Genomic DNA, 16,744 nt, shown 5'->3' on the forward strand with positions numbered 1-16,744 from the left:
AAAGCTTTAACTTCCTTGTTCCACGCTCATGTTTCTTGATTCATCAGGGTCAGAGGAATTTTTGCACCACTTCAATTTCTGAGCTTTATTTACGTTATGTTGGTGGAAGGGTAGTGGATGTGAAGACTTCAGACTTTGTTTCAGTAATTTTCCATATGTTTCTACTTTCATTGCCCCAACCTGAATACTTTTCCCCTCTTTTTGGCCTGCCCCTAAGAAGCGAAAATCCACTTTTAGTAATTTCAAAATTCTGGCCATCATTTTCTCCCCCTTTCTGTCTCTCTCTTCTTCTTTCTTCTTCTTCTCTCTCTTTCTACTCTGCTTCTTCTCTCTCTCTCTCAGCTTTCAGTTTGCCAGGGCAGGCCTCTTGAATGTATTCAACTTGTTTCCCTTTCTCTGCTCCTCCCTGCTCCTCCCCATTTTGCTTTTCTCAACCCTTGCTCTAGTCCACCAGTTAAACATGAGGTAGTGGTTATGTTGTCTTACGAGCTAGAATGAGCTGAGCTTTGTTTCGGTTTGCTTTATACTGGTGCTAAAGTTTCTACCAAGGAGAGCTGCTCAGAAAGGAAATAAGAGTCATTTGAATGAAAACCCATTGTTACTTATGAGCAAGCTGTCTTCAAGGAGCTTTTCTGTACATGAACAGTGGAGCTGTCACTGCAATGCTTTTGGCAGGATCAAGAATGAGCAGCCTCATGTCACTACTCGCATTTCGAAAACTATGATACAAAGTCTCCTGGGTTGACGACATTGCAGTGACCCAAGTAACTCGGAGCATTCAGATTTTCGGTTCCTGTACAGTAAAAACAGAAAGGGTGAGCAATAAGCATGGTTCTGATCATATGGTGTCACAAGGTGAGAAGAACTGTGTAACAAGGTGAGCATAAAGCTAAGTTCGGAAATCCATCTCTTAGATGCTGTCGTACCATTGAGACAAAAAAAGACATCCAAAACAATATCCTGACAAGTGAGATCAACCACAGAGACTGCAGTTTGGCAACTTTGTCAGCTCGTGAAATGAATACATTTCCCAACATACTCTCAGAAAACAAGTGTCTGACGTTTGTGTTGTTACGAGTGTCTGATCTTGATGGTAGACATAGAGACCGCACTCTGGATAAAGAGTGCTGTGTGATTACACATTCAGAGAGATATCTGCCTGGGTCAGATCTCACCAAAAGAGAATGAAGGTGGAAAACAGAGTGCTCTCTCTTTCTCTCTCTCTCTCTCTCTCTCATCAAGTGGGCGTGCCAGATATACTTACAACAGGTATTCGGAGGAAATCTGATGCAGCTAGCCCGCTAAACGTCGATCTCCTTCAGGGACTTCACGACCTGCTGCATGGTGGGTCGTTTCACCGGATCCTCAGCCGTGCACCAACAGGCAAGTTGCAAGAGCTTCACCATATTTCCCTTCCAGGAACCATCCGAGATGACAGCATCCAAAGCTTCAGCAGCTAGTCCATGCTTTACCATGTGCTTCACCCATCCTACCAGATTACCTCCCTCAACATCCTTGAATTCTACGCCTGTGGCCTCTCTGCCCGTCAACAGCTCCATCAATATAACACCATAGCTGTAAACATCTCCTTTGGTGCTGCATCTCCAGCATTGTCCATACTCGGGAGGAATATATCCAAATGTGCCTGCTATGCCAGTGCTCACATGGGTCTCGCAGGCACTGATGAGACGAGCAAGGCCAAAATCTGCTACCCTGGGCTCGAAATTCTCGTCCAGCAGGATGTTGCTTGTTTTCATATCACGGTGGATTATATGGGGGATGAAACCGTGGTGCAAGAATGCCAGGCCACGAGCAGATCCTGTGGCTATTTTGAGGCGCTTCTGCCAGTTGAGAACCTCCACAGCATCTGCTCGATTGCGAAGCCAAAGGTCTAGACTGCCATTCACCATGTAGTCGTACACTAAGAGTTTTTCTTCACCGAACGAGCAGTATCCTAGAAGAGGGACCAGGTTTCTGTGCTTCACTTTGCCAAGAGTTTCCATTTCTGCCAGAAATTCCCTCTGTCCCTGCAGCCGGGACTGGCCAAGCTTCTTTACTGCCACTATCTTCCCATCCGGGAGAACAGCCTTATACACTGTCCCAAACCCACCATCACCGATTATATTTGTTTTGCAAAAGTTGTTTGTAGCTTTCAGTAGGTCCGCCAGTGTGAGTCGGAGTAAAGGTCTCTCAAACATGGCCACATTGATACTTAGTGGCTCTCTCACCTTCTCCGGAAAGAACAAAGCCTCGGGCGGAAGTGGCAGAGGATTCAGTTTGTTCTTCTCTAAGTCCCGGGACAGGGCATCCTGCTTGCCCATCTTCCGTCTGATAAAGATAGCAATAATACAGAAACAAGCTACCAAAACCCCAGCGGTTATGCCCAAAACAGCACCGGGGGTCAATAAGAGTGCCGTTGTGCGTTTGGCCGAAGCGACACAATGCATCAAAAGCATGCTACCGCAAAGTCCTTCATTGGATAGAAAAGATTCGGCCGAGAACTTTGCACAGCTGCCAATGTCCGGAATTTCTCCAGCGAGGTCATTGCTGGAAAAGTTGACAAACGAGAGGCCATCAAGCTCACAGATCTTCGATGAAATTCCTCCGGAAAGATGATTCCTAGATAGGTCCAGGTAAGCCAACTGAGATAGGTTACAGAGCTCGACCGGAATGGGCCCTGTAAAGCTATTCCTGTGAAGATCTAGATAAGAGAGGCTCGAGAGGTTCCCTAGGCTCCCGGGGATGGGTCCATCAAACGAATTGCTGCTCAAATCCAGAGCTTGGACCTGATGCCAAACAATGCTTTCAGTGAGGAGAGCAGATATGCCTCCGGAGAATTGGTTGTTGTGAAGGTAGAAGCCAACGATGGAGAACATCTGTGAAAATGCCGCAGGTATTTGTCCAGTGAGCTGGTTGTAGCTAACATCCAGATGCGTGAGGCCGGAGAGGTGTCCGAGAGAAAGGGGAAGACGACCGGAGAGCTCATTGCGAGTGACATTTAGCTTCACCAGACTGACGATATTACCCAGCTCTGAGGGTATCTCACCGGTGAAATGGTTGTAACCCAGATTAAGACCCTGCAATCTGCGCAAATTCCCGAGCCTGCGTGGAATGTTTCCAGTTAGTTCATTTGCAGAAACGTCGAGGGTCGTCAAATTGTGGAGCTCAGCCAACTGCTCAGGAACACTCCCAGTAAGGCGATTGCCTTGGAGCAGAAGATTGACTAACACACTGCACATTCCAATCTGAGGCGGTATGCTGCCCGTGAGTCGGTTGAATGAAAGATCCAGCCTTCCGAAGTGTTGAGTGAACATAGAATCAGGAATGCTGAATTTTTTAGAGGGGGAACAGATGCTGTCAGGGATAGGCCCGGAGAGCTGATTATAAGAAAGGACGAGACAATCCAGCTCTGGAAGGCGACCGATCTCGTGCGGTATTTGTCCAGAGAAGTCATTGCTTCCGAGGTCAAGGGTGGCAAGCAGCCGGCAGTCCCCGAGTTCAGGAGGAATCGGCCCAGTGAAACGATTGGAATTGAGTGTCAGCATTGTGAGATTTTGTAGCAAGCCCAACTCAGCTGGGAGACGTCCTTCAAGCTGATTCTTGTCCAACGACAATTGCTGCAAGATCTGCAGATGCTTCACATGAGGAGAAAGAACCCCCGTGAGAAAATTGCTGTTAGCAGAAATCTCCATCAGAGAAGAGGAATTCCATATTTCGTCCGGGATTGGCCCAGAAAAGGAGTTTCCATCGATGCTGAGAGCCACTAGCGAGCCTAAGCTCGCAAAATACGCGGGAATTTCACCCCAAAGTTGGTTTCCATTGAGCTCGAGATCAGTCAAAGCTGTGCAGTTGCGGAATGTGTCACCTATGCCGCCTGTGAAGAGATTTCTACTGAGGAAGAGCTGCGACAAGAGGGGGGCTTTGCAAAGCTCAGCTGGCAAAGATCCAGATAGATGATTTCCGTTCAAACTCAAGGTCACCAAAGAAGAGCAGTTGCCAAGCTCCTTGGGAACTCTACCTGTGAATTGATTGGTTGCCAACAGAAGCAAATTCAACCCGGGCCAGTTCCCGAGCCATGGAGGCAGGGGACCAGAGAGCAAGTTCCCTTCGAGCGAAAAAGAGGCAATGAACTCAAGATTTTGGAGCTCATCTGGGAGTTCACCAGCGAGTTGATTGTACGCAAGCTCAACGATGCGCAAGTTTTTACAATTTCCGAGTGCCGCTGGTATTGTTCCGTTGAGGAAATTGTTGGGAATGATCAACCACGCCAAGTTTTGGAGCCGTCCGATAGAATCCGGGATAGGCCCTGAAAGGAGATTCTGGGTGAGATCCAGCGTAACGAGAGAGCTCAAGTTGCCGGTTTCATCGGGCAAACTGCCGGAGATCTTGCAGGAGGCCAGGTAGAGATTGCTTAGATTCGTCATGCTTCCTATTTCCTTGGGTAAACTGCCAGTGAACGAGTTCTGGCCGAGCGAGAGCACTGTCAGACTTTTGAGTTGCCCTATTTCAGGTGGGATGGAGCCTCCCAGAAAATTGTTGTCGAGGTTTAGAGCCCCGAGGCTCGTAAGATTGCCAAGCTGCGGAGGCAAACTCCCCGAGAGCTGATTCATGGAGAGGTCCAAGAACACCAGCTTCCTGAGGTCGCCCAGTTGCGTTGGAATGCTTCCTGAGAGAGCATTTCCTTTGAGAGCAAGAGAGCTTAGGTTGGCAAGATTTCCGAGCACAGAAGGAATGGTTCCGGAGAAGTGATTCGCCTCGAGATCGATCGTTTGCAACCCGACCAGCATCCCGAGCTCGGAAGGCAAATTGCCCGAGAGTAGATTATTGCGAAGCATGAGCTGTTGGAGCTTGCTCAAGTTCCCGATGCCCAGAAGCTCACCGTTGAGCCTGTTGAAACTTAAATCCAGATCTTGCAAATCTTTGAGCTGCCAAAACTGCGCAGAGATGTTCCCTTCCAGAGTCATGTTGGCCAGCGAGACAGACCTTACGGTACCCTCCACACAAGATACGCCAGTCCATTTGCATGGAGACGAATCCGTTGCAACCCAGTCGCCCAAGAAATCGGACTTCGCCAATCCGTTTTTGAATGCCAGAAGTGCATCCAAATCAGAGCCCAAACTCTGTCGAGGACTCCACAAGAGAAGGTACAGCAACAACAGCCATAGCAATGTTGTGACGGACGAGGCCATGGATTGACGAGTGTTCAACCAGCGCTCACTCCAGAAATGGAACCGTCAAATCGTACGCTTGATAGCATAAAGCCTTACTCTTTTGGACTTCAGCTCACAACAAACCTCAAACATTCTTGCACCGCGTCGTCTTTCAGCGTTGTAGCACGACATCCACAGTTATTGCCTGGAAGACGACAACCAACAAAAAATGGACAAGATGAAAATCCTAGAAGACTTTCTCCAGTTCTCTAAAAAGCAATAACAAAAAGAGAATTTCCGTTTCTCATCATCCACGATACTGATATGAGAAGTGGCCGATTACAGCATTCGAGGAAAAGCTTACAGCATCCAAGACAACCGATGACATACCACCTTCTGGTAGGCGATATACGAGAGGCGATCTATCACTGCGCCCGTAGGCTAAACGTAGAACAGGGCGTCACGCACTGAAGAACCAAGAGAGTGGATGAGACAAGCGCCATGAGATTGGGCGCGATTACTTGCCATGGAAGACAGAACTTACGCAGAAGAAGATAGATATAGAGACCTCCAATCCTCTTATTTCTCCATGGCAAGGGAGAAAACTTACGCAGAAGACAAATATAGAGTGAAGCGTCATCTTATTTCTCGCACTCAGGCATCCTGAGTTGCCCATTTGGACTCCAGCTTTATTCCTCAAGTGAAGCAAGAGAGACGAATCAGATAGAGTTTGGACGCAAAACCGAAACTTTACGTTTGCTTGAGGATAGAACAGAGCGCTAGAAGCTCTGGGACATGTTCGATCCCAAAGGAATGCACTAAACATGGCACCCTGTTGAGAGGAATGCTATGAAGTCAGGGGCTGAAGCTACGAAGAGTTATAGGTTTCCATATCATCCACACAAAAAAATGGAAGTCTACAAACGGAGGGCAGTTTCGAACACCAATTTCGTAACTCAGCTTCTCCAATTGGCAACGGCAACGAACGCTCACCTTCACTGGTTCACGCGCTTCAGGCTACGTACCTACCACTCCCTTCTCGTCAAACACACATAACACATGGTTTGAAAACTAGTTCGCGTCGTTGAAATACGCTGAACACATTTCGTCCTTTAGCGCACCACGAAGCTTATCCTTTCATCGTCCATCACATTATCACCTGGATCAGTACGAGTATTTCGCTCCTCCAGAAACGAGGAAGAGGGCGGACTCACCCTTCTCCAACTTGAGCTTTGACATGGAGCCGACAGTCAAGCATGCTGAAACCCAGCTCTCGTTTGTATACGACGTTGAGCCGAAAGCCAGCTACATAACAGCGCACTGAAGTTTTGTTGCCGCTACTGAAAAGGCAGTCTGCCATGAAGTGAAGAAGATGCACACAAGAAAGCGGAAGAGTTTGCTGCTGCTGGAGTAGTATACGAAGGAGGATCGGCACTGGGAGCTTCTGCCGGGAGAGTTTAGTAGAGTATGTTTGACAAAGCTAAGATATAGCGAGCAGGTGGGTGGGAGAGACGTGATGATGATGGTGTTGACGATGAAGCAAGCAAAGCTTTAAATCAGCAATAACACTGAATTCAGAGGCTAGCAAAAGCAACGAACAGTGGAGTACTCAAATCTGAATGGTCACTGGAGTCACCAGGCCTGCTGCCTGAGGCTACTATTTTATGCAAAACACTTTCTACTAGAAGCAAGCTCTGATTCGCGCAGACACAATCGGTTGGGATGATTTATTATGTGTCTTATGATCTAATGGGCCTGCATTTGGACAATAATGGTTTCCGTCACTCTTAACTTTTTACGAGACTCCCACGGGCTAGAGTGCTAGATGGGACTTCGGAGATGCAACTGCAAAAATTTCGGCAGCTGGGTTTTCCGGACTGTGCCTTTGAAGTAGACTGTCGATATTTATTCAGATACTAGATACATACAATTTTTCGAAAGACGGGTCACGGCCATGCATTGCAATCACGCAAAGCAAAGCAAACTCACCACTATCCACTGAGTCTGGACTCTGAAGTCACAACCACACTTCACACCTTCCCAGAACGAATTATATATTTTCTCCCTACAGAATCAAAGTCGGGATTTCTGTAAAAATGTTCATTGGGCGCTCGGACAGTGGCCCTGAATGCTAGTGACCGGCCCAAACGGGTGGCAGAACTGTCATGACCTCGAAGGTTGGGATTTGGGCAACTGCATGCAACGTGTACATCGGATTTCGAGCTCAGATAAATGGCGGTACCATTTGCAACTCGTTCTTTGCGCATATGCTCTTTTTCTTGTGTTTGCTTGCAGGATTTCGGATGTGTGAGTCATCGGAAGAAAAATGTTATAACTCACCAGCTTTGGAAAGTTTCTTCCGATATGAATGTCTGTCTAGACATATTCTCTCTTAGAAGAATTTATCAAACAGATAAAAGAGGAATGCTAAAATCTAGTTCCTCCTTTTTATAAACCACACAACATCGCTATACTTCCACGTTTTTACACAACCCACACTGGTGACTGCATCGCTATACTTTTACCTTACACAACAGACGTAGCGTGCAGCTTGGAGTGCCGGCAACTGACGACTGATGTCGATGGATGATGTCGATCGATTGTGATATTTATCTTCAAAATCCCGGGAACTTGAAAGCGTGGGTGCCTAAAATCTTTTCCGAGTTGATCGAACTTTGCGAAACCGTGCTATGCTTGGTAAAACGTGAAAGGGCACAGTATCGAAGCAAAGTTCAACAAAGGCAGTGGAAAAGTACGTTATTAGTGCAATCCCAGACTCTACTGTAGCACTCTTATTTAATTATTTAATGACAAAACGGACTACGGAGATTGGAGACCAGACTTGACACTTGTCTTGTGTGATGTTGCGTGCATTCTAGGGCTTAGTCCCTGCGCGTACACTACCATTAAGACTACCACGCTGCTACTGCCGCTTCCGATGAACGCAGTGCAGGCTTCAAAGTTCAAAGGCCAGCCCGCTCTGTTTCGATGAACACTACAACTTTTGCAGGCTGTTCCTCCAGCTGCATCATGCGAACTCACAGTCACCAGTGCACACCTGCAAATGTAAAAGCAAAAACGCCCAGCGGCCAGGGCCCAGCTAGCATCACGAGTCAGGCGTCAGGTCTTCAGGAGCATCAGAAAAACCGTCGGATACAGGCCAAGGAATCGGAGCGTGGCGATGTCAGATGAATCCGATGCGCGCACACACACACAATACTCTTTGAAAGCTGATTTTTTTTTTAAAGCTCATCATGATTCCGATTGGCAACACCCAGCTGAAAAAAGCATGCACGCAAAACATCGCGTAGGACACACTTCAATTCACCAAGATTCAGCGGCTGCTCATAGCGTGCAGTGTAGGGTCCAGCTTCTTCTTGTAGCGTATGCAGGAAGCCATAACCCAAGCACACCCAACGTTGAGGTGAGTATGATTTGCCTCGCCGGGGGGAGGGGATGTATCCATCGTTATTCCAAGGCTTTTCCTCCCCTTACGACCTGTTTCCACGCACCAGTAAATGGCGCACTTGAATGCTGGATGGAGCACGCACCAAAAAACATTTGGAAGGTTAGGGGAGGTTGCAAGGGCCACAGGAGGGATTAGAAGCTCCCTATTGGATCACACTTTGCCCAAGGCCTCCCGCACCCAGGTGGTGGAAGCAGTCCATGCTTTTTTGTGAAATCCAAACCACCACCGAATGCTGGAGATGCCTCGTTTCCCGCATTTGCATACCACCTGCGTGGAAATAGGTCGTTACAAGCTGTTTCCACGCAAGTGCAAATAGCCCATTTGAGTGGCGGACCGTGCATTTGAGGAGTTCCCACGTGAGAGAAGGAGCAGGAGGTAAAATGGCTCCTGGAGCAAATGAATGGTAGGATGAAACAAACAAAATTCGATGGATCATTTAGGCCTCCCGGGTGCCACTTTCCTTGGATTGGGAGCCTTAGCCTTGGGAAGAGCATCCACCTAATCCAAGGCAGTAGCAACCTCTGTCCCAACTTTGCAGCACTTCTGCTCTGCAACACCCTGCACTTCAGCGCCAGCTTCCTCCCTATGTGGGAACTGAAAATGCAGGTCGCTGTTGAGACACCCCTCAGCAACCGGTGGAGGTTTGGAAACCCCACAACTCCTCAAATGCCACATCTTGCCTTGCGTGGAAACAGGTAGTTATTAGCCGACGACTCAGTGAGGCAGAAAAGAGAAATTTGATAAATAGCTACTGGAGTTACTACTTGTTTCCACACAGGTGGAATGCTAGCATTCAGGTGATGGTCACAAGGCATCTGAGCATTCGAGTCTCACGAAAAAGCATGGACTCCTTCTGCCACCTAGGTGCGGGAGGCCTTGGGCAAAGTGTCCAGCTAATAGGGAGCTTCCAATCCCTCCTCTGCCCCCTACAACCTCCCCTGCAACCTTGCAATTTGTTTTGGCACGTGGGAACCTCCTCGCTGCTCAATCCAGCATTCAAGTGTGCCATTTATTGGTGCATGGAAACAAGTCATTAGAGGGCATTCCCGTGCGCCCGGTATAGACCTATAGTTTAATGTATACATTGTATATACACTAATGTATTGTTATAGTAAACTATATAGATACACTTACATCACTTGGTAGAGGTTTAAGGACCACAACAACATTTGAATCATTCAAGAGACACCTTCAACCACGAATGACACACAAGATACCAAAACTTGGCAACAAAATGGTGTGCAATTACATAAGGCCCAGCCTCAAAACAAACATCTAGCACAACATCCTCAATCTGGATTAATGGAAGCAACATACTCTATCAACAAATCTTCGCATGCAAGATGCCTCTGTCCTCATCCGCGGCATAAGCAACATTCATGTTCTCTATCAACGGATCATTCATATCAAGCTCAAGAACTTCATCCCTCTCCTCATCATAGTCTAAGGTTAGGTTATGAAGGATGCAACATGCATGAAGGAGCTTCGGAAGGCATTCCACATCTGGATTCTGGAATGGGTCCATCAAGATCTTCCATGTGTCCTTCAAACACCCAAAGGTGCACTCCATAACAATGCATGAAGAAAATTGAATTTCCGTCGTCTCGGCTCACTGCCTGTACAGTATCATAAGCCAAGGCAAAAGAGCAAAACCACCATCTCCCACTACTACTCTCTGAAACTGTCCTCCCACGACGACGGGTGCACCTGCCAAACATTCCCCTACTTAACACTTGCAAAAGAGTCCACTAATGCACAAGACACGCTTGTTGTTATTACAGCCCAGCCATCCTACCATGATGTTTGAATCAACTACTACTGCTTGTACCACCATATTTTAGTTCTTGTCTTTATCATACCAATGTGTGCTTTTCTCTTTTGCCGGTAGGTCCAAAACGATGTGTGTGCAATCAATTCACCCGCAACAATTCGGAAACCTACAGAGAGTCCTGAACCCCTCCTTTACCTCAACCATCTCGGAATGTGCCTCTGGCCAATGGAACCAATGGGTTGCTCGAACTCTCAAGGCTTTGATGAATTTCCATACAAATTGGTAGGCAGTCGACCTTCCGCATACAAATTGCTCAGCAGAGAGAAGAGCCTGGGAGGTCACTAGGAAACCTTGGTTCGAAACCAGAAAGCAACACATGGTTTCGTATAAGATCGAGTTGGGGGATGTCAAACTTGAGCTACTCGGCTGGCGAAGGGAGGGGTGTATCTCTTCTTCATGGGTAGGATTCTGTCTTGGTCGAGCTGGAGGAGTTTCCGTCTTTTGAGTGCAACATTTCTTCACTAGTGTTCTCTGCACTTTCTTGGTAAAGGGTTTTTTTTTGTTCGTCTGCCTTCGGAGGATGAGCTGGATAGTAGACCTTTTGTGTTTCTAGGAGCCACGGTCTCGATCATCCCCTAGAGTTTGTCTTTTAGCTTTGATGAGTTCCTTTTTCATGACTGTCCAGTATGTCAACTTATTGAATCCTCCAATGAGATTAGGGGAATCTGTGGAACGTATCGATTGTTCTCTTGGCCATGTTCTCCTCATTCCTCTTCTTCTAAGTCATTGTCTAACCTTAGGAGTGCGTGTATCTTATGAAATAGAGCTTAGGATACTATGGATTATCGAGATTGTCACACCGGATAGAATAATCATTGCTCGGCAAGTTAGAGATGGGGAGCATTCCCGAACTCATGCTTCATATGTCATGAGACTATCCATTTCACACAAAGTTGTCCTATTAAGAAGAAGGCTAACACACGCTTGGCTTTGGGAGAGACGACTGAGTCTCCACCAACCTCACGTGAGCAAGCCCCGACCACTTCGGGTAACATGCAACAAGATGTCTTGTCTCAAATCCCCTCGATGTACTTGCAACCTAACAAAGAACCTACGCCCTCTAGCAAAGATGATGAGGGCTCCTGGAGAGTGGTTCGCCGTAAGGGGGAAAATCAAAAGAAGTTCGGCATTAGGCTACTCCCACCCCCACCCACCCCTCATATTACAATGTGGAGTCGATTGTCGAGGCACCTAAGAAGTCGCAAGTGCTCAAAGACAAAGATCAATATGTCGAGTGAGACTCAAAGGAGAACTACAAAGGATGCCAAAGTGTCGAAGATGGATTTGCAGCTTCAAAATGAATCCCCTCAGGAGGTTGGAACCACAGATTCCTCTAAGGAAGAGTTCCCTGAAGCACACCACAAGAAAAGGGTCCTTGAAAAAAGATCGGTCGAGAAGAAGACACTCGTCGAGAGCCACCAGAGCATTAGGCATCCTCCTTCCCGCTTGATATCTAAATGTCTCAAGGATGCGATCCACAACATGAGCCAAGGTAAGGAAAATCATTTTCACTTTCTCAGGGATGCGTACAAAGTGTTGGCAGACCAATAGCCTGAGTGTTCAAGGAGATTGTGGTGAGCTACATTCTATCCTTTCATGAAATTTGTGTGGTTGTTGTAATCAGATTAAGAAATTGGGTGTATTTCGATTCTCAAAAAACTTAAGGCTAAGATTGTTGTGCTTCAAGAACTCAAATGCGAGGAGATTTTTGCTATTAGGAACTCGGGGTTTGAGGTTCTTAAGAACTGCCCTATCAGAGGGTGTGGGGGTTGTGCAATCTTAGCTAAGTCTTCCTACCCCCTGAAGGAATTGTTTAGACATCTTAAGGGTTGGTTTCTAGCTGGCAACGACGATGGCAGTTTCTATTCATGGTTTTAAGTTTAATGTGATGAGCACATATGCCCCTAATGCATCTAAGGATCAATATGCATGTCGGATGGCTCTCAAGTCATATCTATCCAATGATAATTGGCTTTTGGGTGGCAACTGGAACTTCATTGAGATGGATGAGGGTCCCCCCCACCCCTCTCGAATTTCTTCAAATTCGAAACTTGAAATTTGGGAGGAATTATGCATAGAATTTGGGCTAACTCATTGTCTAGAATTGGATCCTGAAAGGCTGGATGATTTTTCCTTAGAGAAAGGGCAATCAATTCCGAGCACATAGGCTTAACCGGATGTATGTTTTTGGTGAAAGATGGTGGATGTGTGCAGCATAATTTGGTTAATTTTTCACTTTTGGATCACTGAGCCGTTGGTGTGAAGCTTCATTTCTGCTTGCTTCAGGTAGGTCTTTTGAAATGCCTTTTGACTTCAATAAGAATAATGTATGGCCTCCAAGGCTTCCTACAAAAGAATAGGGAGAGTGTGGCTCCAAGCAAGAAGCCTACATGAAGATCCGTGTGAACGATGAGATGCTACCATCTGATTCAGGGCTGTTGTGTGGGTGGCCATAGCTTTGGCTAAAAAGGATCATGCTTCTAAATGGAGGATGGAGGACCTTATCATTGTTAGAGGTTCTCAGAGGCTAGCAGTGAATCTTATGCCTAATGACTAGATTGTTATTACTTTGTTGGCTAAAATTGATCAGGAATTATAGGCTAAAGAGCTTGAAGATGCCAGTTTTGCAAGCATGTACAGTCGATAGACATGATTGGAGCTGGGGGATTCCCCCTCTAAATTCTCTTTCCACGATGCCAAAAGAAAACATCAACATGAGACTATTGATAGGGTGGGTCCTTAGCCCAAATGAGAAGATGGAGACAAAATTCTAGCATATTACAGACATCTTCAAGACTCACTTAAGTGGTCTAATGGGATGTTAATATAAGCCTCATCAAATTGTTCCCCAAGCATTAAAGCATGCTTCAAATGTTTGACTGGAGGCCTATCTCCATGTTAAACACCGCTTATAAGGTTATAGCCAAAGCCTTGGCCCTTGTGCATTTGTGAAGCAAGCACGCAGGCTGTGGGAGCAGTGCGGGTTTTATCAAAAGTCGTGACATCTTTAACAACATATTGAATGTCAATGCTACTCTAGATTATGCTCTCTATTTAGGTCACCGATTCATTCTATTTGGGATTAACCTAGACAAAACATACTCGGGTTTGGTGATGCCTTTAATAGAATGGTGGCCTCTTTTTTTGGTAATGCCTTTGCTGCTTTGTGTGTGAACAGGGGGATTGTGGGTTGTTTTAACCTTACGCGGTCCATTTATCAGGATTGTCCCATCGCTCCACTCTTGTTTGCAATTTTTTCAATTCCCATAATCCATTGTGCACTGGTGGGTGCCTCTCTCCCATCAAGGAATAGACTCATTTCTCAAAATTTTCATTGAAGACCTTATGGCTTTTGGTAAAGAGGATCCACAATATGTGGAAGTTCTAAAGAGTATCATTTCCTTCTTCTGTCGGGTATCAGGTTTTGGAATAATTCTTATCCATTAAGGACTTCTCTTGACCCTCTCTACCAAGCTAGGCTGGTACCATGTCGGTGCAGTAGTAGACACCTCATGGTGAGGCTATTCGATATTTGGGTGCCCCTTTAGGCCTTGGATTAACATTGCGGCAACGGTTTAATTGGTTCAAAGACCGTATCAAAAATAAGCCAAAGAATTGGCATGGCTTATGCCTTGGATGGAATGTGAGAGACTTAGTTATCAGATGTGTTCTTTCTACCACTACAACATATGTTGCTTCTATTTGCCATTTCTGTCAATCTCACTAGTAGGTTATTGAAAGATGCTTCAGGGCCTTCCTCTAGACAGTAAGGGGATGGAAACCATATGCACGTGATCCTCTTAAGCTTCCCAAGCAACAAGGAGGGCTCAACATCTTAGATGTGGCCTTGAAGGATATCTCTCAGCTACTACGAAAGTAGTTTCCTAAGTTGTTTTCTAGTGATATGTTGTGGGTTGAGCTAGCTCATCGGTTTGTGGAGAATAGTAAAAGCCTCAGAGTCAAATGCTAGAGAGGCCTCTCCTGATATGAGAGGCTCTTCTCTAATTTTTGTGTTCAGATTAAGGATTCTGATCTAATGGTTGGGCTGGTTAGTGCATGGAAGGTTGCTATAGTAAGTTGATGGTTACTCCTTGGCCTTGATGAATTTATCATATGCTTGCAATATTTCTAGGAACGGTTTAAGGTATTGAGAGCAAATTTGGGACATTCATAAAGGCTCTTGGTGGGCTTTGGGTGATATCAACTACAAGCTCTCCCTTAATGTTAGGGAGAGAGCCTTCTTACCCCAATCATTGGCTCACTAACACCCTTCTATCCAAGGGCTTGAGATCTAAGCAATGGTTTATTGGCATAACACAACACAAAGATTTCAGCTACGTGCCTTTACCTCTAGTTGTAGGTTGGTTTCCTTGTTTCACTAGTTTGAAAAAGAGATGGGTGCTGCGCAAAACTCTAGGTTGGTGGAGGATTAGATATAAAGAGATTTAGTAGGGCTGCAAGGTGGGGAAGATCAATTTTGTCCTCTAGAAAGTCCTTCATCAATGTTACCCCTTAGGGCTAAGTTGGCAAAACTATTTCAAGTGCATCCATCATGTCCTTTTGTGGGAGGTCGATTGAGCTTATTCAACATGTGTTGTGGCACTGTCTCACTACAAGAGGGGTGTGGTCTCGCACCAAGAAGGTGGTGTGGGTGTTGGGCCTAATGTCTCCGTTTTTTATCATGATGAACTGGCAATTGGTGATGTTGGGTGATGCTACGGGGTTTCCCTCTACACTGAAGGCGTGTTGGCCTTATACCATGGGGCAGTTTGCTACTCTATCTAGAATGCTAGGAATTAGGTGGTGTTCAAAGATGGTCCTTAGTTGGGGTATAGTGAAACTATAATTCTTAAATCTATGAAGGTGTGTTTGTTTGACCTTGCTAAGGTGGTCGGCATGTTTGACTTCCTGGTTAGGAAATGCCTTTTGGATGTTGCCTCTTGTTTAGCTTAAACCCTTACCTTACTTTAGGCTACTACATCTCTCTTCTCATAGATTGGTCTCCAATGGTCCTAAAATGATCATAGGATGGTGCCAAACCATTAAATCCGCTTCTCTTAGACTTGTAGACTCTTATGTAATAGGATGTATCTATGTTTTTTGGTATCTAATACCACCAAGTACTACATGCCACTTCTCATATGTTGATTCCCAATGATCAAATGATCCTAAAATAAGTCATGAATATCAAGTTTAGATTTTCTATACTAGAACAAAAAGTTTGGGTCATCTTCCTTGTTCTCCTTAAGGACAGTAAAAACTACAAAGTCATAGTGAATCGATGAGATAATTGAAGACCTTAGCAAAGTGTTGTTCATCATTTCTTGGTGCGACATAGTCTCCATGTACAGGGAAAATATGACCTAGCTCCTCAATGTTTCAAAGTTGCAACATCTTGCACATGTCATGACCTCCTAGGATGCATGCATTTAAAAACAAGAAAGATGTCATGTTTTGAGAAAAAGGTGGTTGTTTAAAAAGGTGCATATGCTATGCAAACTACATTTTCCCTCAATAGGATCACAGTTGTATTTGTTTCTCCTTTGGATTTCATCCACGATCACCTCATGAAACACTCCATGAACTAAACTATTATTGAGGCTCTATTTACTATATGTCAAAATATGATTGCATCCTCAAGAGGTTAGATGCAAGCCACGTTGATGCATCATGTGAATTTTGCATCCTGTCTTGAGGGCATATTAATTGATGTTGATAAATAGCTCACTTAATTATGGCACCACATTCATCATGTTTCTTCTTGTGGAGAGATTAGACACAAGTCATGTTGCTATGTCATTGGCATTCTATAGCCTATCTTGAGGACATTATTGAAGATTCATCTCAACATCATAAGTACTAACATATAAGAGTTCCAAAAACTGTGAGTTTCCTTTGCTTGTCTCGAGGCATGTCTTTGGGGAGTGTTGCTTTTGATAAGTATTAAAACATGTTCTTGTACTCATTTTTTGGGATGCCAACTGTAAATAGATAAGTAGTATGGTAGCTAGGTGTTGAGTCCCCTTTTCTTATTTGGTGCCGATAGCCTCGAGACGTAGTCCACTTTGACATGTGACTTCTTGGGTTTTATGGATGATTTTGAAGTTAAATTCTTACAATTACAGCATCCCACATACTAGTCTTCCTTAGGTGAGTGTTTTGTTGATTAGATAAATCAATTCTTGGTGATCAACATAGAAAACAAATGGGCTACCAAGAAAACAATGTTGAAATTTCAAAACACTATAGAACGTGACAAGGGCCTCTTGCTCCATGGGGCTATAGTTGCACTTG

At 45.4% G+C, this 16,744-nt stretch overlaps 1 protein-coding gene across 2 annotated transcripts; it reads right to left on the bottom strand.

Moving 5' to 3' along the window:
- Window positions 1–276: 276 nt before the first annotated feature.
- LOC147897299 (uncharacterized) lies at window positions 277–6,998 on the bottom strand. 2 transcript variants are annotated; one of them, XM_087380254.1, is made up of 3 exons: window positions 6,365–6,998; window positions 1,265–5,355; window positions 277–793 (listed from the first exon to the last, which is right to left on the bottom strand). In XM_087380254.1, the coding sequence occupies exon 2, from the start codon at window positions 5,187–5,189 to the stop codon at window positions 1,302–1,304; it is 3,888 nt and encodes a 1,295-aa protein (XP_087236380.1). In that variant the 5' UTR covers window positions 5,190–5,355; window positions 6,365–6,998; the 3' UTR covers window positions 277–793; window positions 1,265–1,301. The 2 variants fall into 2 exon arrangements, with proteins under 2 accessions (XP_087236380.1, XP_087236381.1); XM_087380255.1 differs by having other exon boundaries at window positions 6,310–6,998.
- Between the last annotated feature and the right edge of the window lie 9,746 nt (window positions 6,999–16,744).

This window comes from Dipteris shenzhenensis, chromosome 10 (assembly GCF_047967505.1).
Source record: "Dipteris shenzhenensis isolate YYH24624 ecotype China chromosome 10, Dip_SZ_1.0, whole genome shotgun sequence".
Lineage (NCBI taxonomy): Eukaryota > Viridiplantae > Streptophyta > Polypodiopsida > Gleicheniales > Dipteridaceae > Dipteris > Dipteris shenzhenensis.